The 24,621-nt window shown below is 37.4% G+C and overlaps 1 protein-coding gene across 3 annotated transcripts in view; it reads right to left on the reverse strand.

The window, feature by feature from the left end:
- LOC132140620 (mucin-2) overlaps positions 1 to 24,621 on the reverse strand; it is a 118,297-nt gene that overhangs the window by 83,172 nt on the left and 10,504 nt on the right. For 2 of the 3 annotated variants that reach the window (XM_059549451.1, XM_059549448.1), the window contains exon 2: positions 1,086 to 4,897. In XM_059549451.1, coding sequence (XP_059405434.1) covers positions 1,086 to 4,066 — 2,981 coding nt within the window. In that variant the 5' untranslated portion in view covers positions 4,067 to 4,897. Of the gene's footprint in view, positions 1 to 1,085; positions 4,898 to 5,050; positions 5,160 to 24,621 lie in introns of all 3 variants that reach the window. The other variant, XM_059549450.1, reaches the window with a different exon arrangement.

Here is a 24,621-nt window from a genome sequence, read left to right on the forward strand (position 1 = left end):
AGTTTTTGGATATTTTAATAATAATAAAAAAACGTACATATTGTGCCTTTAAATACAGAAATTCATGTTGAAAAACTTGAAAAAAACTATGTAATAGTATTATGTAGCAACATAATGTAGCACCAGACAGTGAAAATTTATAGTGTTTGCAATATTCTGTTTTTGACCATATAGTGAAAAATAAATATATTACACAAGTAGTACTGGAAATAAAGTTTAATTATAACTTTTACGTCAGTAAGTCTTGAGTGGTATGTCAGTAAATATATTCATGAATTTTAACTATATTTGGTATGAAATAAATGTATTTTAAATATATTAATTTTTTTTAACAGCTGCTACAGTTTTATTTGTATTTTTGTTGTACAAATTTAATCTAAGGCCACTAGTATTAATGAAAATGAGAAAAACTGAGCAGGATTTGAACTCTAATCATCTGCAGTCATGCACCAACTGTGCAACATAACAGACCACATAAATTTAAGTTTGTATGAGAGGACTAGAATAAAAATAATAAAAAGTAAAATCTTGAAAATGCTTAAATGAATTGTTGACAGACAATGCTTCATATATTTAAATTCTTTGAACGTTTTTATTTTGTGAATACAAAGTAATACCCCTCTGATGTCTCTCAAAGCAGCATTGCACAGAATATGGCAAACACTTTGCATCATTGAATGTGTCTTCACACATCCTACTTGAGACTTTTCAAAAAGTAAAATGTGTTAGCACATTCTCTAGTCTACAGAAATGTGAAAAGTCTCTCAGCAAGAAGACATGCTGCGAGGCCTTTCTTATGAAAACAATCTTATCCCTCAGTGATGAACTTGATGAGTGGACAGATGGGAGGGAGGTTTAAAAAGTATCAAAGATATCACTGCTGGAACATGTTAATGACAATCAACATAGGATTATAGGCAAAAGCAGAGAGTTGGAACAATTTCCTGCTGTTTATGTCTCACTAATTTCCTCTGTACCAACCACAAAAAAGAAGAGAATCAACACTGTTACCCATTTGAGTTTACCAACAAAAGTATGCTTTGAAATTCTTACCACATTATTCCTTGACTCACTCGCTTACTCACCCATCTCGCTCTGCCTCCTTCTTCTCCAGATCCTGAATGACGTCCAATAAAATCTTGATGGTGTTCTGGCTGGTCTCCAACACCCCTTCCAGACTGTGCAGCTGAGACTGCAGAGCCCCAATGTCGTACAGAGGGCCGTTTGGGCCAAACAGTTTCTCTTTTGCCTTTGCCAGATCCAGCTTACACTTAGCCCCAGACATAAGTCCCCCCAGTAGCTCCTGCACCTGCCGCAGAGTGTCTGTTTGGCCCTCCGCTGGTCCAAGGGGGGCCTGGGGGTTTGTCCCCCCAGCAGGAGGCAAGTGGTTAGCACTGGCCTGGGATTCTGGACCGAGGATCGCCCGTCGGCTGCTTAAACAGGTGGGCCTCACTGTAGCTCTTGCCTTAGTTTTGGGAGGGATAGGAGGTGGGGTTTCACCCGCCTGATGGTGAGTTCCTGCTTCAGTATTTGGCTTCACTACCCCAGTTTTCACTCTGTCCTTTTCGGCATTGTTGCTCTCAGCTTTGGGGACAGGAGGCTTACGGTGCTGTCCAGGAGTAGAGGAGCCCTCTTTCCGGGGGGTGTACGGAGGAGGAGGAGGTGGTGGGGGAGGAAGCATGAACTCTCTCCTGTCTCGTCTGTCCTGAGTGCAGCAGAAGGCCTGAGGAGGGGAGGGGCTCACCCCAGCGTTAGAGTACAGCAGAGTAGTCTGTGGAGGGCAGGCGTAAGGAGGTAAAGAATGCCTGAAATTAGCAGAGGGAAGCACAGTTTCCTGGGGTTTACTAGCGTACATCAATGCCTCGCGTGGACAGAGAACAGGTGACATGTTTTGTGGAAATGATTTGGAGTGTGATACTGTTTGAGTAGGTGCCTTAAAGTGTTGCATGATTTGAGAGGGATTACTGCAAGACACTGCATTTTGCATACTAGCATTGCAGTGTGGCAGTGCTTGGACAGAAAGTTTAACTGGCGCAGGTTGTGTGGAAGGGCTACAAATCAGAACTGGCATGGAAGGAGTCACATGGGTTGCCACATTCTGTTGATCCAAAATACAATGTACAGCAGTTTGTGCAACAGGAATGGCATGTGCCGCAACTGCAACTAGGCCCTTAAAGTGTGAAGCAGGGTGTGGAGTAGTGGCACAGGAAGGCTCAGGAGAAAATGACATCAAATTGTGATGGAGGTTTTGTGTAGGAATCTTATGAGATGACATATGTTGAGAGGGAGAGCCAAAGGTTGCTGGTTTGTCTTTGACACAGTATGGTATAGACTGTACTGGAATTTTACAAGATGATAAAGGCTGAACAGGTGCTGGGGTGTGTGTGGCTGATATAGGAGTTTGCACAGGAAGGGTATGGGACCTACCCAATGGCTCATTCTGTTTAGGACTCATACATCTTGGCACAGACTGATTTGGAGTTACAGGTTGTATTGGAGATATCACAGAGTACACAGGTTGATTTGAGGTGTTGCTACATGCCATGGGTTGTGTTGGAGTCTTCTGGCATGGCCGTGTGGAACTGAACATGGAGGCAACTGCAGGTGCTCCTTGAGAACAGGACGCTGCCTTGGAGCCAGCTGTGTTGGAGCAAGGAATGGTTTCATCCAATGTCTGGAAACAAGGCGTGGATTGAGCAGGAGTTGTGGGATCTGTATGTGAATCTGGAATGCACTGGGACTCAGGTTCTGGGGGAGTCTTACAATTTGCCATATTCTGAATACTTGGTGTGCAGCAATGTCCTGTAGACTCAATAGGAGACATGCATGATTGCCCATGTGTTGAGGCTGTGGTGACAGTGGATATGACTTGTGCTGTGGTAGTGCACAAAGGCTCTGGTACAGTGGGGGTCAAATTGATGTTCTCTGCAGCAGCCTGTGGTGGGTAACATTGTGATGTTTCTTTGGGACATGTGGTTGATGGAGGTGGTGCAGTGTGAGATGGACATGATGCATGGTCTACCTCAGAGGTTGTGTTATCTGGGACAGTTTGGATTTTTGAATCACTGCTTAATTCAGTCTGTGTGGAAGAGACACTACATGGCATATTATGAACAGTGTTGGGTGTGGGGGAACGTTGCGGAGGCACGATATCTGAAGTTCTGTGTGCCACAACTTTGGATGGAAGCTTCTTGTGTTGGTTTGACTGTTGGTGGCTTCTGTGCACAGTTTTAGTTGGAGAATTACAAGGAGGCTCAGGTTTCCCAGGATCACTTGCTGCTCTGTTTAAATATTTCCTCCTAGCTCTCCTTCTAAACGGTTTTTGTGGTGCAGCAGAACATGGCTGGAGTTGTGTTGATGTACCCGCAGAGACAGTTTGATTGTCCTCAGTTTTCTGGCACCTTGATTGCTCAGCAGGGGTACAATGTTGGACAGAGCTCTTCTGTGATCTACAAGGTGGAACACAGACCTGTGCAGTCAGCTCATCGGAGGATTCTCCGTCATCCCCAGCTCCTCCCAGGCTGTGACTGCGAGTCTGCATGGCAGAGAGCGAGGGAGGCTTCTGCAAACTGGGTGAGGTTTGGATGGCTGTACTCCTGCATGGCTGAGTTGGCAGCGGCAGTGTGAGTGAACATGGATTCGTTGGGACCCAGCAACGTCTGGTAGGCCCAGGAGTAAGTGGGTGCGGTGGCGCTCTCTTCAAAAATGCTGTCACTGCTCCAATTGTCTTTTCCATGTCCCCACGGACTGCTCCCACCAGCGAGGGTCCATTTGTCAACTCTTTCTGCCAGTTTGGAACCTCTGTTGGGCTCTTACTCCTCGCCTTCTCATTTTTATCTTTAGACACATCATCATCCTCCAAATCTTTAAAGCGTACCTGCTGTGTGCGACTTCGTCTCCGTTTAAGCCTGTTTTCAACATCTGGAGAGTTCCGGTTGAGGAGCACTGAGCGCACAGTCACTGTGGTGGGTGTTTTGTCTGGGTTGCCATTGCTGTGGCTGTGAACAGTTGGCAAATGGTTGGGCTCTTTGCTCACCATGTTATCCAAGAGTAGTTTATGGACCATAGATATTAATAAAAATTTGACTGTGTTTTTTTTTCTTTCTGTTTTCACAAGTCAAATGTGAATGAACAATTAATTAGATTAAAAAATTCAGTTATAGCACACGGAATATTTGACATTTGGCAAACTCTGAACATGATAAATGCTGAAGTAACAAAAATAAAATAAAACAGACCAGCCGACGGCAGCAGAGCATGTGACTGGTCCTTTCCTCACGTCACATGACTGAGGGTTTATGTGTAAGTCTTTGTGGTAATGCTGTCAGAGTAGGTTCTGGTTTTGGCATCAAGAGTCTTTATAAGCAAGTGTCTTTATACGCAAAAGAGGGACAGGTTGTATCCTGAGCTTCAGCCCCATTAGTCCCAAGAGGCACTTAAACACTCAATGAGCAACCTTGGTGATACTCTCTTTGCGTAAGTCCTGAAGAACATTAAACTTTGGCAGGGAATGCTTTCGAGTATGGCCTTCTGGGCATTTATGGTCCTTTGCATTATGGTTTCATAATCAAGAGCAAAATCTCACGTCACATAACTCTCACCATGTACATCTGCAGCAGTTGTAACCATGCTTGTCCTAAAAATATCAAGGCAAATAAAATATTAATGGGATACAGTTTTCAGGCTGACCAGTGAGAGGATGTCCCGACACCTTTAATGCCCTACTTTCCAACTCAAAGCTTGTGTGCACAGTCCTCTCTGGTGTAGCATATCTTGACAGTCCAGGACTAGGCAATGCATCTCAAGCTGACTTTTATCTCTCACATTTGTCCTTGAGTTTCTTTACTTGAGTCGTTCACCTCATCATTTTCTTGAGACAGGAACAGAACTGGAACATCTGAGCAAAGTGGAAACAGAAATAAAATAAAGAAGGTTCAGTTATGTCCCAAAATTGATTTTTTTTTATTTCTGAATCATGTTTTACTTTGACAAGCACATACACAAAAGTTGGTTTTAACATAAAACCATGCCTGAGAACATACATAAGTACCTAAATAGGATTCCTAAATTATGCTAAATTAACTGCCTCAAGCTTCGATTTTATGAGTTCTCTCCAATAATCAAGTCTTTGATCTCCTTCCATTTCCTAGTGAGGCAGTCTACGAAATAAAAATAGTTTAGGGTCAAATATATGACAGAGATAGACACTGAGAGTACTTTTAGCTTGTCTGTAGCTTCGGAGCTGGTGTTTAACTCAGCAGTGTCTCAGAAGGGGCAGGCTAAGAGATATTCAGGGTTAGAGACTGACAATGATAATTAACTTGGCTTGTCTTTAAGCAACCCCCCTGGCACATGGAGGCACAAGCATGACGACTGATCGACACAGGGAATTCTGAACACACTGTCACTCTTAACAGGCACTGCATTCTGTCTGTGATCAGACAATCACAGTCCGCAGAGTCATGAGAGGATGTTAAATGTCTGTGTACATGTCTTGTGGTACAAGCCTTTGCTCAGTGTAACTTTCCTATTAGATGGGGAATCGGTCAGACTGAATCACAGCACAGAGCATCTTACTCAACACAACTGCATATCACAGCTTTCCACTATAATATCTTGTATTTGGCAAAAGAGTTTTATGGCGCTTTTCCATTACCAGTACCAGCTCGACTCGACTCGACTCGGCTCGACTCGCCTCGGCTCAGCTCGCTTTTCGCTCCGTTTTCCATTGCAGATAGTACCTCCACAATAGTACCTGGTTGTCATAGCGACGCTGCAGGAAACTGCCGTGACGTAATCTTCTACGCAACACACAACCGCTACCTACACACACAGGACAATGGAGGAAATCGAGTGCATGTTGTTTTTGATCCTCGGGATGTGGCTGTTTCTCACAGCAAGAAGACAAACGTTGTTTCGAGCCGAGGCGAGCTGGTACTGTGTAGTGGAAAAGCGCCATTAGTTTCACATGCTAATTAGCCTATGGCCATGTTTGGAAAGTTTATCTGACTGTTAACGTATGTATTTGCATACCTATTTACACCATGTTCACACAGACAATATGTCATCAGAGCGTTGCATTACGCCAGGGGTCGGCAACCTACAGCATGACCTACAGAGGGATAATCGCTGGTATGCGAGCAATAGGTAAAACAGCATACAGACGTAAATTTTTAGGAAATAACTTCTCATAGTCACACAGCTTGTTAGGAGCTATAAATACTATTAAAGTGTGAGAATTAACTTGCCCTAATCTATGGATAAGCGCGCGACCGCTGCACATACTAGGCGCTTCAGATCAAAGCCTTAGCAGTCTAATAGCACTCGACAATGTCAAAATGACTGAGATGGCCAATCAAATAAAAGTAGGCTGGGTTTACTGTTCACAGAAGCAAAGCGCGAAGTGTCAGTTTAACGTTAAAGAGACAAGGTAAGATGAAGCTGCAATTAGTCAAATTTGAAGGACAAATTTTACGTTAGAAATGTTAAATGACCGACAGCTATATCCAGTGATGCAAAATTTTCTCAAATATGGCCATTTTGAGAGAGAGAGAGTGAGAGAGAGAGATGTGTAAATTGTCTGCATCTGTGTCTCTCTCTACAAACAATGAAGTTGAGTTTAGTTACTTTAGTAAACAGAGATTTTGCCCCCCCTCGTTGCTGAGAAATATAACATAGCAATTCAGTATTGATTAATAAAAGTTGCGTGGCAGTGCTGACAACAAGTTTATTAGCTTGAATGTTACTTTTTGCACAATGGGATCTCATATCTCTGTGTGCGAGTGGTGTGTGAGCACATCAATTAAAGCAGCACGTTAATATAGAATAGTGATTAAAATAAATGGTTTTAATGCAATGGCCTTGTCACACACACCCACACACATACAGTGATGTTCAGTACGGTCACACTGTATATATTTTAATCAAGAAACTTTTGAAAAGTTTAAAAAACGATTTATGAAAAACTCTTTAGAAACTATTTGCATGAAAATCGAATATGCCTATATCTTTTTTGTCATATTATTTAAAAATGTTTATAAACCGTATAAATACAGAATGCATTAAAAAGGGGGGGTTGGCACAGTGGTTAACCAGAAATATTTTCAATGGCACGTCATGCCGAAAAGGTTGCCGACCTCTGCATTACGCTATTGCAGACAAAGCATTACTATATAACTCGCTACATACTGTAATATTTTCTCACTGGTGAATGATACATGAGGTAACCTGACAGCATTGCATTCAACCCTTACTTACTACAGAGATAGTAAATGTACTGTAGTATGCTAGTATCCCATTCTAAACATAATACAGAAACGCAGTACCTTAAGAAGCCTATTTGCATGCCAAAACACAGATTCAATGTTCATTCCAATCTTACAAGTCCCTCATATTTACTTTCAGATCCCGCTAACAGGCCCTTGAGCACAGAGGTTCACAAGCAAAGGCACATGCTACTACCTCACACCTCTAGTTTTATGTAGGTAATCAAGCCCTCATTGATTGCCTTTCACTCAGCTAAACTACGAGTTCCTCTTGAAATCTCTCACTGCAGCTCTTCACGTTCAACCGCCGCTGGAGTCCTAGACAAAAGAACAGACGTGCTCCATTATTAACCTGTTATCTCCATGTAGCCCAAAGATCAATCTATGTTGGTACAGCTTAGCAATTGTAAAGTAATACAGCTCGATAATTGGGGGCTTGTACAGAACAGACAGAAAAGAATAAAAGAACAATAGCTGCAATGTCAAATTAGGTGAATGCACTAACTTTGTTCAATTTTTATGTGTAATTAATCTTAAAACTAATGTCTGCAACCCTAATTAAAAAAGTTTAACAGTCTAAAAGAGAATAAATAAATCTGTAAATAAATCATGAGATTATGTTCCCATGAGATAGAGCTATATCAAGCCCCTACCAAATGTACAGTATTTAGTGCAATTCATTACAATAAATCTTATGCAATTTTGTGAAATGAGATTCAAATGCTTGATCAATGCTTGATCATTAATCCTGCAGTCCTAAGCTTCAAAACTCAAGTGGGCGATTGCACGTCTGCAAATATGACTCTAAACCAGCGTGATTCTCCTCTGGTGCTGGTGCTCCACCATTGATAGTAGATCCTCTGAAAGAGAAAAGTGATGATAAAATAAGACTTTTTAAGTGAATACCTGCTCTAGCATCCCTTGCAGAGAATGCAACACATTTTGAAATGCAACAACGCATGAAATCATACTTGCATAGCTAGAAGCTTCTGCTTATTAAAGCAATAAACCAAAACACTACTACAGCGACTCACAAATCAGGCAACCAACTGGACCTCATCTACACGCGCTGTTGCTCTGTGGACAACTCTTCAGTTGCTCCACAGCACACCTCAGACCACTTCCTCATTACTGCTAACCTAGCACTTACTCCTGAAGTGCCTCACACTCCAACACAGGTCACCTTTCGACGGAAGCTACACTCACTCTCTCCATCTCGCCTATCTTCTGTGGTTTCATCCTCACTTCCTGCACTCTCTCAGTTTTCAACTCTGGACACGAGCAGCGCTACCGAAACTCTTTGCTCCACTTTAACATCTTGCTTGGACAGCTTTTGCCCACTGTTGTCTAGACCAGCACGCACCGCTCCATCTTCCCCCTGGCTGTCCGAGGTTCTCCGTGAACATCGCTCTAAACTCAGAGCTGCAGAGAGGAAATGGCAGAAATCAAGAAACTCTACCTACCTCAGTGTGTATCAGTCTCTCCTCTCTTCCTTCTCTGCAAATGTCTTCACGGCTAAAACATCCTACTACCACAACAAAATTAACAGCTGTTTTGACACTCGGACACTCTTCAAGACTTTCTCTTCTCTTCTTAATCCGCCGCCACCACCTCCTCCATCTACTCTTACAGCAGACGACTTTGCAGTTTTCTTCACAAATAAGACAAGAACCATCAGTGACCAATTATCCACACCGCAGACTGAGGACAACTTCACAATGACCGACGCACACTCTTTATCCTCCTTCTCTCCACTCTCAGAGATGGACGTTTCCAAACTTCTCCTGTCCAATCATCCTACTACTTGTCCACTTGATCCGATCCCCACTCACCTCCTTCAAGCGATCGCTTCTTCAGTCATACCTTTGCTTACTCACATTATCAACGCCTCTCTTCACTCTGGAACATTTCCCTCAGCATTCAAGCAGGCTCGGGTAAGCCCACTGCTCAAGAAACCATCTCTAAATTCAGGGCTTCTTGAAAACTACAGACCGGTATCCCTTCTTCCATTTATTGCAAAGACACTTGAGCGAACTGTGTTCAACCAGCTTTCTATGTTCCTTGTACAGAACAACCTCCTGGACAGCAACCAATCTGGCTTCAAAAGTGGCCACTCAACTGAGACTGCTCTGCTTTTGGTTACTGAAGCCCTGCGACCGACTAGCAAGAGCAGCTTCAAAATCCTCAGTACTCTTAGTAACCTTATGAAGACAGAACTCCTGGTGATACCAGCTAACCCATTGCTTCATCACAACTTCTCTATACAGCTGGGTTCATCAACCATTACTCCTTCGAGGACAGCCAGAAACCTAGGAGTTGTGATGGATCATCAGTTAAGCTTCACAGATCACATTGCTACAACGACTCGGTCCTGCAGGTTTGCCTTATACAACATTAGGAAGATTAGACCCTTCCTGTCAGAGCAAGCCACCCAACTTCTTGTCCAAGCTCTTGTTCTCTCCAGATTGGACTATTGTAATGCTCTCCTGGTGGGCCTTCCTGCATGTACTGTCAAGCCTCTGCAATTGATTCAGAATGCAGCAGCGAGGGTTGTCTTCAATGAGCCAAAAAAAGCTCACGTTAATCCTCATCAGGTTACACTGGCTACTAGTAGCCGCTCGCATCAAATTCAAGGTACTGATGCTTGCCTACAAGACGACCACTGGCACGGCACCAACATACCTAAACTCACTGGTTAAATCTTATGTGCCCTCCAGAAGTTTGCGCTCTGCAAGTGAACAAAATCTTGTGGTGCCATCCCAAAGAAGTTCAAAATCACTCTCAAGGACCTTTTCCTGGACTGTGGCCAGCTGGTGGAATGACCTCCCAATCTCAATTCTTACAGCTGAGTCTTTACTCACTTTCAAGAAACATCTAAAGACTCATCTTTTTCGCCTGCACTTAACCAACTAATACTAGCACTTTTCCTTTTCTTGTCTTTTCATTTAATAAAAAAAAAATAAAAAAAATTAAAAAACTTGGCTATGCGTTTTATACTAGACTAACTGAGACTTGTCATGGCGCTTGTATACTGTTGTTGTTCTCTTGTTGACCTGACTGCTTCTATTGTTCTCATTTGAAAGTCGCTTTGGATAAAAGCATCTGCTAAATGATTAAATGTAATGTAAATGTAAAACAGGCTGTGTATTCTTATTTTTATATTAATATAATTCTATTTATTTATTTTTTTGTCAAAGAAATGTCTATATATTTCTTAATTTCTATTGCAGTATTAACAATAATTTGTTTTATTATTCATTTTAATTCGTTTTTATTATTATATTTTCCACTTTCATTTTAATTAAACAATTATAATTGTGTGGCATATTTGTAATTTTTGTAATCTTTTTAAGTGTCTATGTAATGTTTACTTCAGAACCTTTGATACACTATTTTAGTTATTAATCATACTTTGATCTGACATTTCATTAAACTATAATTGTGTTGCATTTTTGTCATTTTTATTATTTTTTAAGTGTCTATATACATTTTACTTTAGTATCTTTGATATACTATTTTAGTTATTCATACTTTGATCTGAAATTCTATTAGTTTTTTATGCCTATGTAGTCCATATTAATTTTTATTTGGTTTTTAGCTTGTTATTTTTGAATGCAGTTCATAATAAAACTATTTAAAACAATATGTTTTATAAAAGTCAAAAGAAAAAAAAAGTCTTCTGTCTCAACTGAACTCTGTAAAAGAGGGGTTACCATTTTTAGCCACTGCCTTCTGTTGTATGTAGTTCTGTTTTGCTTCTGCAAATGATGAAATGTTATGTTCAGTTCAGTGCCAGTGGCGGATTCGTGGCCCCTGTAGAAGTTCAAATGCTCCCATGTGTGATTCATCCTGGCACAGATGCCGGATTGAGAAATGTTCTTTTGCATGTCAAGTAAATAATACTTTCTGTTATGCATTTATTTTAGTCGCATTACAATACAGTAAGTTTTACATTTCCATCAAAACCATTTAGTAGTTGTTCACTGCAACTGCAAAAAATAAGGAGGTGTTTCATGTGGGTGTATTAGCATTTATAATGTGCTCACTCTGTGTAAATATGAATACATTTGAATTTGTATTCTCAGCCTTTACTCACATACTTTGTGGCAGCTTTGCTGAGCCGCACACCTGGAGGCATTAATCGCTGCCAGCTTTGGCCACACGCAAGGTCAATTGAGGACCAAATTACAACCAGGCTCAGGCACTCAGATAATATTAATTGTTTTTCATTTTGAATTTCCAATTTAGGCCAGCAGAATTCCTTCAGAGATGAGAAATGAGAAAGACTGTGGGGGATTACAGTAACGCTGAAATTCTTGCCTTGATAAAGCGACTGAAATGAAGAGCAGAATGGATTACTTTCTGTCCCTTTGCTCTCCTGGAACTGCCCTCAATTATCTCGCATGTCTGGAATTTGTTCCCCTGAAGAGAAGTCAATTATTTAATGAAGCCCTAAATTGAATGAATCATTTGCATAACTGGAACATTTAATTAGGAAACACTTGGTTGTTTTAGCCTGTTTTGAGGAAGTGTGGGATTCAGAATTAAAATTCAGAGGGCAGGTGTAATCACGGGACGGTGGTCAATTGGGAACGTAAAGTTTGCAGTAGATCACGGTTCATTCGTAAAGCACAAAAAGACGAAAAATCAGCAAGGATATTTAGCAAAGAGGATGCATTAAAATGATAAAACGTGACTGTGAAGAAATGTTACATGATTTTTATTTCAAATAAATGCTGTTGAATTAACTTTGTTCATTAAATCCTGCTAAAGCATCATGGTTGCCACAAACATATAAGGCAGCACTACCGATTTCAACATTGAGAATACACAGAAATGTTTCTTAAGCAGCAAATCAGCATTAAGTATGATTTCAAGATCATGTGACTCTGAAGACTGGAGTGATGATGCTGAAAATTTAGCTTTGCATCACAGGAATAAGTGGCATTTTATTACAATAGAAAACTGTTATTTGAAATTGTAATAATATTTCACAATATTACTGTTTTTAGCACATTTTTCTTGGATAAGAAAAAGTCAAACTTTTGAATAGCAGTGTAATGACTCATGACCTAATATTTCTATGTGACATCCCATGCATCTAAATCCTGGAAATATACGCTCTCATCTTAATTCGAACTACAAGAATCCCAATTCCCACCCAATCAGTACATGAAATGACATCCTGTGTTAATAACTGTAATCCAAACGTCATTTAGAAAACCAATCCCGTCCGAATTGCTGTTCTGTCACAAACCGTCAGATCTACATGGGTACATTTCGAGTGAAATTTGGAATGCGATGCCAGCCCTAAGTAAGTGAGAGTTGAGACAGCACATGTCGCTGTCTCTCTACGTAAAGTCAAACGCTCTTGGACAGCTTTATTAAGAGAGAAGTGAGACAGTGGAGCGATCTTGACACGGCTGTCTCAGAGTAGCTCACTGAATCTAGCCATGTCTCGGAAAATAGTAAGCTACACTGCACATTTATTTTGGGAAAGGACACCTGGGGGTTCTGTCTTCTTAATTTAGGGACTTCTCTCTTCATTTATATATTTATTTACCTGCTTTTTTCTACAAGAGACATCTTTTCATGGTAACACCCCCGTTGGTCACGGCGAAGGCTTGATTATTAGGATTACTGATGATTACTGTGATGCTCGACGGGGGTTTGGGAGGAGGAGGGCTGCAGCCTTCGAGCGCTTGTGTTCCTCTATCACAACCTCCTCCTCATCCTCATCTTCATCCTGTGGCGCATCACGGCATTGATGTGATTGGCCGTGACACGCGAGGCCTCTGGATGTGATGTGAATCAACAGAGCACCCGCGACGGAGCAGGAAACACTGCCGTTCAGAACGGCCTCTGCTACCGAATGTTTCGACATACGGCAGCAACAAAGCAAGGCTATTTTCTCTGAGGAGGGCTTCCACAAATAAAACAATCTGATGAATATATCACAGTAATAGATTCAATAATGTCTAAATCACTACTTTTTCTAAACTAACGCTGTCCGACACCAGTGGAGTTCTCCTTCAGCTTTTTCAAAGAGAATAAAAACTTTAAAAACGTTTAAACTGTTAAGCGAACTTTTAAAACCATATTTTCAAACACTCATAATAAATGCTTTAGTGTGTAATACAGTCACATTTTCTATATAATATAACATTATAATAATAGTAAGTGTAAAGTAAATGGTGCTCCATAGGCATTTAACCTGGAAACCATTTAAACACTGAATGTTAACATAAAAATAAATGGAGGGACTCTGGTCCACCACACACCACTGTAACAAAGCGGTGTTGCTCTTTTAAATGAACAACGTTGTCAACTCATTGAACCCACCTACACTGCGTGGGCATAATGCAAACTCTCTAAAGCACCTTATCTCTAAAGTACTAATGAAAAAATAACTTTTTCATCAGCATTTATGATATATGATGCACCTGTGCATCTTGTTCCTTTATTAGCGTCATAAGCACTGATGCTCAGGCTCCCTTATGTACTTATTCTGCTGTGCTGATAATTCCACATTATTAGGTGAGGGAGAACATGAGCCACCATCTGCTGGTGTTTGGAGCCGAGCACCAGATCATAACCTCACAGAAAGAGCTGCTGTCTCAGGCAGCATCCTTGAGGTCTTGTAAAGTTTGTTTTTGTAGCATCTGATCGCCTTCTATTCTATCCGGTCTCTTGTGGAGAAAGACTGTGCCACTGCATTCGGTTGCCTTTTCAATTCAATTCAGTTTTTTCATGTTTTGGTGGCATGATAACACTGGGCATTCATTTTGTAAGTATTTGCTTAAGTTGAGCCGTGAGCAATTATAAAAGGATAAAACAGAAGCACCTCTCCACATCATTAACAAATTGTAAAGTTAAGCGCTTTAAAAGTGTAAAGGTTTTGAAATCAGCCAACCCAAAATATGTGCCTTAGTAAGCGGTACTAAGTGAAAAAGGGGAAAATAACAATAATACAAACTATGGAAACTATGAGAAGTAGTATTTAAAAATTCACTAAATTTCCTAATCACAAGTAGAGCAAAAAAAATAAAAAGAAAAGAAAACATTAAATCTGTTACATAAAATGAACGTAAAAAAAATAAATAAGAATAAGAATAAGTAATATTAAAAATGTCTTCACAAAAAGAGCAAAAAACCTGTTATATAAAATAAATAATTCAAATAAAACAGTATTATTATAATTACTATTATTATTGTTATAAAATTGAATATTTGCCAATTTAAAAAAATGCTGCTTGCAAACTGAATATTTATTTTGTCTTATAAGTAATATTAAAAATGTCCACAACATTTCTGCAATGCAAGTAATGAGCAAATTTGCTAATTTGTTAGAATACAGCTTCCTGGTTTATTAAATTATTTAATTAATACTGATAAAACAAAATAACATGATAACAGCTTTATCGTAATCAATCAATTTACCAAAGAATAAACATTAATTAAACAGCAGCAGTTATGAAGGATAAAATCAAGATAAAGTAAGAACTGAAGGTTAGTTTGACGATAGAAAAACAAGGACAAACAAGATCTCAACCTTTCTGTCTTTTATCTCCATCATTTTTAATGTTTCTTTGAACAAGTAATATTAAAAATTTCATCACTAACTTTCTGCACCACAAGCGTAGATCAAAAACCAACTACATAAAATAAAGAAAGCAATATAAAATTCAAGTAAATAATAAATTACAATTATTACTATTATTATTTATAACTAAATATTTGCAAATGCTGCTTGCAAATTGCAAAATGCAGCTACTTTGAAATGAGAAAAAATTTAATAGCAATAAAAGAGAACAGTGAAGTCTTTACATGGTAGCAACTAATAAATTAGTCACTAAAAAATTATACATTAACATTAACTAAGCAGCAGAATTTATGAAGGCTAAACAAGAGATGAAAATAAGAGTTGAAGGTCATTTAGGGATAGAAAAACGGGGGCGGATCAGATCACTCACTGTCTCCTTTTCAGTTTTTCATCTGCATAATTGATGTTGCTTTCCATCACAGATTTCATCCTTTTGTATAATCTCACTCTCTTTCCTCCAGCCCTCCTTATGCTTTCCTTTCTACTCACATATTCCTCCCATCTCTCCTTCTCTCTCTCTCTCACGTCAGTGTGGACAGAGATTTACAGTGACAGTTTAATGAATCCAGCATTTCTTAATGCTCAGTGTGTCCTAGTGGCAGGAACACTGACCCCCCTCAACCCCGCTGAGTGTTTTCAACGTGCATATCACGCTTCATACGCAACTAGGCTGGGTAGCATCTAAATGAATCATAACTCAGACATATCACTGTTATTAAAGACTTCATATGCGTCCCCTGAGCTCCTTGAGCCAGTAATGCTCAGTAATCATGTAGCTTCTCACATTAAACTTTAGCTAAATTTCCTTCCTTAGAAAAACAGTCCAGAAAAATATTACGTTTTTCCTCACAAGGCAGACAAAATTTTGCAGGGTGCTGAGCTGCACTGAAAATACACACACACACACACACACACACACACACACACACAATGAATGAGATGGACATGTCGACAGCATCTAAAAAACATGAAAATATCTACGTATTTACAGCTTTAGAAACAAATCCTTATATTATTGTTATATTGTTATGTTTATTTTATTAATATATTTAGTATATTTCTACAGTTAGATTTTACTGTATAAAATACACAAACTAAAAAATATATAAAAATGTTCATAGCTTTAAAAACAAAGCTTATTTTATTTATATTATTGATGTATTTTAATACATTTCTACAGATTTTACTATATAAAGTTCAAGAAAAATACAAACGTGCACACACAAAATGAAAAACTGTTCATGTATTTATAGCTTTAGAAACAAATCTTACTATTAAATTTGTATTATTAATATACAGTATTTCTACAGATTTTACTACATAAAAATACAAGAAAAATCTACAAAAATAAATAAAACAAGTATTTTATATAAAATAATTTAAACATATATTATAGTACGTCACTGAACCCCTTTATTTAATCTCATTGCTTAAATATAAATTATATTATTTTTATATATATATATATATATATATATATAAATTATTATTGTTTGAACATAAACATATGTTAAACGTTTTAGAAGCTCTCAAAACATTAGTAATGAATGTATGAAAATGCATGTTCACTACAATCACACTTAATATAGCATACTAATGAGATCATATTGAAAGATCAGAAGATTTCTCATGACAAATGAATACTTTTTGCGCACAAGCAACCATTTCCACAATGTGAGCAAAACTATACCACAAATGTATCGCTCCCATTACAATCAATGAAGCGGTCTACAATACTGTACATTATGGCACAGATATTTCACGGTGTAAACAGTACAGCAGAATCTCTACCGGCCAGCTTTAATCCATACTATATTTCTATAGGATGAGGGAAAGAGCCAAAAAGCCGTCTGAAGAGAAGAAGTTTGAGACTTCATTGAGGTTGGCATTGATGCATCCACACCAGTGTTCACAAAGACAGGAGTGCATTTCACTTTCAATAGATGCTATTCACCAAACACCTCCAATATTCTGTGTTAAAATGCTTAGTTAATACTGCATTCCAGTCACTCATTCACGGAGAATGCGTCTGCGAAGGGAGGGCGCATGCTGCAGATACAATTGTTATGTAAAAGTGTGTCAGATTGGATTTGTGAAGCATGGCTAACTTTATTGGACAAGACTGTGCGAGCAGAGAGACGGGGAGAAAGGTAGACATGGCGAGATATATTTAGAGAGACGCCGAAGTGAAGCGCGACAGGAGAGAAAGAGAAAGACAGCGGGAGGAAAGAACGAGAAACACCCCACGCCACGATAAAGACGCCATGCTTAGTGTTTATTGAAGTGGCAAATCATGTGCATTAATAAGACTCTGCTTTTGTTGTTATTGCTTGTATATTTCTATACTACATCAGGGACCAAAACAGACTGTTTCTGCACTCTTTAATTTAAAAGACTTCAAAAACTTGGGCTGGAACTAAACTCTGCACAGTTACTATGAGAGAAACTTCTTAAAGAACAATGTTATACGCTCACTCATATCCCATTTTAGCTTAGACTTGACCAATCACATACATAAATTGAATATATGTACATATTAAATTTCCATATTTGAAATATATTGTTATATGATGCAAAACATAAATGAAACCTATTAGAAATTGGAAAAATTTCATATAATAACACTTAATCTAGCTCATACAAATGTATATGTTTACTTATTTGTAAAAAATAACAATTTTACATATATGTCATGTACATATCCATTCAAAACCTCATCAATAAATGTTGATATGTTATATGTAAATACAAAAGATAGACGTGTATTTATAAAAAATTACAAAACATAAACATACAGACTTTTTTGTATATTTGTTGTTTTAATAATATTTCTCACATGCATGGTTGCTACATGTATGAAAACTCATCATATATATTATTATACTATTTGAAAACAGTCTTTGTGTGTGTGTGTGTGTGTGTGTGTGTGTGTGTGTGTGTGTGTGTGTGTGTGTGTGTGTGTGTGTGTGTGTGTGTGTGTGTGTGTGCGTATAATTAAATAATTTTGGCTAAACTACTGGCACAGAAGTGACTAATTCACCTTCAACTATAAACTGGTGCTACAATGATCCCATGGGCTTTATATTTCTTCAGTAAATTGCTGAAATCTAGCATTCAAATGAACAATTCACAAGTGCAGATTGACACCATAGTCACTTATTAGAATCTAATCAGACACTAAAGAAATCTGAGGCAACTTGCACATTATCTAAAGACTTTTAGCTTAGTGGAAAGGTTATAATATGCTAATATATAAATAAAATGTTGGTACAGAAATAAATATAATGTCTGGAGCAGGGGCGAGGCTACATAAGGGCCAGGGTGGCACTGGCCCACTCAAACTGACGGCTGGCCCACCCAATCAGAACAGACAAAAAAAAAGAAATGTGGGAAAGCAGAAAAAAAAATCATGCATATGTGACATACTGAACACTTAAACACGTACAAGAAGTTTCATAAAAAATAACTACTGTAGAGCGAAAACATTTTCATATAATTGCCTTACTGCAACAGCCAATCAATAAGCTTATTAGTACTGTTTAGCCAGTCTATGTGTTTAGCCAATCGCGTATTGTTGGGGGGTGGGAAGATGAGTTTACGTCTGCTAGTGAAGTAAACTTTTAACACGCATGACACAAGATGAGCATGTCGAAACAGACATCTTTAATTAAATATATATAAAAAAACAAGAACAACCTGAAACATCAACCTCAACCCGGGCTAATCGTCGAGAAAAGCAACATACCAGCTGATTTATCCACACTTGATGAACCACCTGCTCTGCCCAATTTACGGAGTAATATTGCATTTACGCCAGTTTTTGCGCAAAATAAACGGCAAGTCTAGTCATTTTGCTGCTAAGTGGTACACAAAGTTCCCATTTCTAGAGTACAGCATAAAAGACGATGACGTGTACTGCAAGATGTGTCGTCATTTTAATGACACTATGTTTGAGGATGTGTACCGTGATTATAAACACATCACGTAGGCTTGTGAGCGGCACCAAATGAGTAACGTAAGCAGGGGCGTAGATCAAATGTGTAATCAAATGTGTTCGCATTGAGGTTTTCAAGAGCTGGTATGAATAAATATAGATTTAAACTCAAAGAGACAGGATAGTCTGCGCATGACCTGATATTTTATTCGGACCCAGAAGGCGAGATGAACATCACGGAGAGCTAAACTCTCCTACAATGTGGGTTTCATTCATACTCGAAGCCGGAGCGCGCTCTCGCGCTGAAAGTCATAACCAGGAAACTCCTAATATGGGCAACAGCGTCCAGCTATCGATGTATGAAAACAGTTGTTTTCACAGAAACACAGACACTTTTGGAAACACGAAGACATTTAACATACGATTGCAACAATATATGTTTTTTCAACTCATCTCCAGCAGGTGATAACGTATTTGAACAATGTATTGCTAATTTATTACATTTATTACAGTATAGAAACCATTATAACTTATGTGAAAAAGTGTTTGTAGTATATAAAAAAATCATTATTATTTGTTATTGTCCAGTAGTTATAGATTTCTAAGCCAATTATTAATGCGCATATCCACTACCTTTCAAGTCTCTTCTGTTCACCAAGCCTGTATTTATTTGATCAAAAGTACAGCAAAACAGCAGAATTGTTAAATATTTTTACTAGACTATTTAAAATAACTGTTTTCTATTTGAATATATTTCAAAATGTAATTTATTGAGATTTAAAAAGCGGATTTTTTTTAGCATCATTACTCCAGTCACACGATCCTTCAGAAATAATTCTGATATTCTGATTTGCTACTCAAAAAAATAAAATAATAATAATAATAATGATAATGTTGAAAACAGCTGGGTATATATTTTTTTCAGGTTTCTTTGATGAATAGAAAGTTCAGAAGAACAGCATTTATCTGAAATATAATAATTTTGTAAAATTATGTCTTTGTCATCACTTTTGATCAATTTAAAGAATCCTTCGTAAATAAAAGTATTCATTTCTATAATTTCTTTTGCCAAAAATATAAATTATGCTGACTCTAAGATTTTGAATGATATAATGTATAATGTTGCAAAGTCTTTTTATTTCACATAAATGCTGATCTTTGGATCCTTCTATTCATCAAAGTACACTGAAAAAAATTACTCAACTGTTTTAAATATTGGTAATCAGCATATTAGAATGATTTGATTTCTGAAGGATGTGACACTGAAAACTGGAGTAATGATGCTGAAAATTCACCTTTGATCACAGGAAAAATTAAATTTTAAAATATATTCGAATAGAAAAGTTATTTTAAATAGTAAAAATATTTCACAATATTACCTTTTTTTTAGCTGTACTTTGGATCAAATAAATGCAGATTTGGTGAGCAGAAGAGACTTCTATAAAAACATTAAAAATCTTACTCTTCAAAAACTGTTGACTGGTAGGCTATATATAGATTACAGAAATGTTATATTGTAATGTTTTATATATATATATGTAATTTCTGTCCCCCTCACTTTTGAAAAGATGGTTACGCCCCTGAATGTAAGCAACATCTGATTGCTCTCAAAGTTATAATGCTGTCAGAAATTTGAACGTGGCACAGTAAGTTAGTGAACCAGGTTATTCTAGTTTAAAATGAACACAATTACTGAACACTGATGTCTTGCTACAGTGGTCATATAGCAGTACAATATTTATATTTGTCTTCCTTGCAATAGGCATTGTAGCTGCTTGTTATAAATGTATTTTGTTGTATATTCATGAATTTGTTGGCTAACAATCAATCACATTTAACTTATCTGAACTGTAGTGATTTTATCCCATATTGTAAAATTTGTGTAATTTGAGAGTAGTCATTGAGGTCCACCCTATTCCACCAAGGTCCACTCAGTTTAAAATTTCTGACCTCGCCACTGGTCTGGAGTTTTTTCATGTTTAGCAAGCCTTCATTTATTTGATAAAAATACATTAAAAAAATAGATTTTGAAATAAATGTTTTTAAAATATAACTTATTCCTGTGATGCAAAGCTAAATTTTTAACATCATAACTCCAATCTTTAGTGTCACATAATCCTTCAGAAATCATCATGTTTTCATGTTTTTGTTGTTTTTGTTTTTTTTTGTTCTTTTGTAATGAACAGAATTTTTTTGAGATAGGAATATCTGCATCATCATAACTATTTATTGCAATTTGTTGCAATTTATTGCATCCTTGCTTAATAGAAGTATTAATATATATTTTTAAAAATCTAAATAAAATAAATAATTGTCTTGACCCCAATGCGTTGAGAAACAGCACTATTTATTTTCTATCAAATCACCAAAAAAAAAGATCATCTCAGGGCAAAATCAAACTAAGCACAACACGTAGACAATGATAAATAGCTCTTTGCAATGATTTTGCAGTCACAAGAGTCACCTTACATCCACAAGCCGTCAGCTAATGAGACATGATTCAGCAATCTCTGATCAATTGAAAAAGCAATCAGTGTTACATTTTTAACCCGGCGCTCAAGGCAAACGTCTTGGCCATTGTATTGCGTCTCCTTTATTGACTAAGAAAGCAATATAATAGTCAAAAGTGCTGATTCAAATGGCAGACACTGGGCCTGAACCAAAGCTTCAATTCAGATTTGTTTTGAGAAGAACAAAAGCTCTCCTGAGAGCTGCCAAAGATGATGAACAACGTGCTAAAACTTTTACAGCCACTGAGATGGTTCTTATGACAATGAGATCTTATTATCTATATGCTAAATAATTCTGCAGAGAAACCACCTCTGCCAGCTTTAACTCTACAACACAAAGAAACTCTTAGCAACACCTACTCACACTCATGTGTGAGAGCTAATTTGCATAACAAAGGCCGTGGAAATGGAGGAGCGCTAGAAACGGAGAAATAAGAAACAAACGCCCCTCGTAGTGACTAGGGAGGTTGCGTTTAATGCTGAAAGGATGCTGGAAGCACTAATCAAACTTTTTGTTTGTTTACCTGATTATTTCAGTTTTCAGTGGCACTAAAAGACGACAACATGAATCGAATGTGTCCATCACGAATGAGAAAAATAGGATTTGGTCACCCGGTGTCACGTTTCAAAGAACCTCATTACTAAAGTATTTTTGGAAGCTTCTCTTTTCATTTCATTAAGATCGCTAGTCTTGCCAGCGTGAGCAGCAGATGTCATCATTGCGACCCAGCGGAGGAGATGATGGGAAATGTCTTAAAGAAATGCTCTGGGATCAGTGCAACCTGAGGTGTACTGTCAGCATCCATGCATCTATGTTTACAGTAAGAGACTTACATTTGAAGTCTATGATGCGAGGCATTATGGAGGGTTCAAAGATCCTGCAAAATAGCTTAATGAATGATTTCTTTTCTGCATTGATATTCAGTGATATTCTTCTTTTTTTTAAGAACTGTATATTTTTCAGTTCCAATCAAAAACTTTTGAACAATACAACATAAATTACTCTGCACAAAATGTGTAATATGAGCCGTGGATGAACTTCTAGTTAAGAATATCCGGTATTATTTCTATAAATGCAGTATGCTTGATATAAACAGTATTTTGCCTTTTTTTGTGTTCTTGATACAATCATCACAAAACTGCCACCATAATGGAATAGATTTCTGAGTGAAACATGATATTTGATATGAAAAAAAAACACAGTAGACATTAAAAGGGACAAATGCCCACAATTAAATAGAATTGGTGCACAGAATTTGCAATGGCAGACTTATACATTTTAAGGCTGGAATACACTTCACAACTTTTAAAATCTGAACAGATTTTACAACGCTAGGTATCATACACTTACTGACTTTTCTAAATGGCCACGGAGGACAATCTGTCCATCATGACACAGAACGACTGAGGATCACACACTTTCGGACTTTCAAGTGAACCTGCTACTGTAAATCACGATATCTATTCCAACCTCTATTCTCCATGAAATCTTAAATCTTTGGTTCTAACCTCTGTTTTGGAGCTACGAGGAAGAATGTTGTTTCAGAGTTGGAGCGAGTTACTACAACCTGTAGAAAGATTATCAAGAACCTTCCCAATGAATCATGCAAAATAGGAAAGTGTACTGAACGTGTAAGGAAGTAAATAAGGTCCATTTTGATTTCAAGTGGACTTTAAGTTCTGTCAAACCTGGAATATTCCCTTTCATAAAGTTTCCCGCCTGCAGAAGTAATCAGTGTCAGCCAAGGTCCTGTTTATGTGCACAGGTTTGATGGTGGCACTGCACACATATTTTGTGTGTTTATGTGCTGCAAGAATGATAGAGGGAGAAGGAGGAAGCGTGAACCAGCCGATCCAACACTCATTTATATCAGCTACCTCTCAGAAAACACCTACACAGCGCAGAAAAACTACAGAGAGAAAACAACTTAAAGACCTGACAGGTGGCTTTAAAACTGAAAGCGTGCATCCAAGTGAGACGTGGATAGTTTGCGGTAGCAGTGTCACTTTGTGATAGTACTTATTGAGCTTAAGTTGAAAAAACAACATGGAAAGTCACACATCGAACACCGAACAGACAAAACACGACAAAACTAAACAGAAGCAGTCTGTATAGCCTCATATCCTGTAAAGGCTTGTTTATATGACAATAACTATAAAGATAAATATAATAATTATATAAGCAACCACAGAAAAGTACAATATCATTCTGTTTATTATAAGCACACGCTGCTGTTTCGTCATCTGCCACCCTAAATACTCAAGCTCTTTAAAGTCGAAATGGATTGACTGGCTGTCAATATTTTTAATCATTCATCCGCTGGAAAAAAAAAATTTCTAAAAGTGATACCAACGATATTGATTATCTGTGCCATAACTGTGAACCAGAATGGTTTTTACAATGATTTTTAAAATTTTTCAAAATCTTTGGTATGTACGGCCCTTTAATACTGAACTATTTAAATTCATGAAAATAGACATGTGCACTTAGACTGACAACTGATTTTAGCATCGAGATACTATTCTATTGACTATTTTTTAGTTTATATTTCGTTTTTATATAAAAAAAAGAAAAAATATATTTTAATTAATTGTTTTTGTTTTAAAATATCTATATATAGTTTTCAATCTTTTTTATTTCAGTTTAATTTTAGTTATGTAAGTACATCAAAAAAAAAAACTTAATGAAAACTACCTGAAATAAAATAAGTTTAAGCTTTATATATTATATTTTTAGATGAAGATATATTTTTATTAATCGTTTAATTAATAAAATTACACATAATTGTTATATTTTGTTTTCATTTAAATTTCCAAGTTTTAGTAATTTTGTTGTGCTTGTCATTTTTATTATGTCTACATATTTGTTTTATTAATTGTTATTATTATTAATGTTTATATAGTAAATCAATAGAGATAAATGAAAATGAGAAATGTTACCTTGCCAACTATCGAAAATAAAATAAAAGTTTTTTTTGGGGGGGGGGGGGGGGGGTCAGTTAAAGTGATTTAAAGTAATGAAAATGTTTTTCTTTTTTATTATTATTTTTTTAGTTTTATTGTTAACTATAATAACCCTCACAGACACCCTGCTGATAGTCACTAAGGATCAGTTCTATCTGAATATCTGTATAACAGGAGTTCACAGTCATTGTTAGTGTCACATCTTACATTTCCCCATGTGCAAACGCTAAGGACACACTTCTTGAGCTGTATAGCACCATCAGCGAACAACAAATAACCCCGGCGGCTTTTTCATCATTGCCGGTGACTTCAACCACGCAAACTTAAAGACAGTTTTGCCAAAGT

Source organism: Carassius carassius, chromosome 5 (genome assembly GCF_963082965.1).
Source record: "Carassius carassius chromosome 5, fCarCar2.1, whole genome shotgun sequence".
NCBI lineage: Eukaryota > Metazoa > Chordata > Actinopteri > Cypriniformes > Cyprinidae > Carassius > Carassius carassius.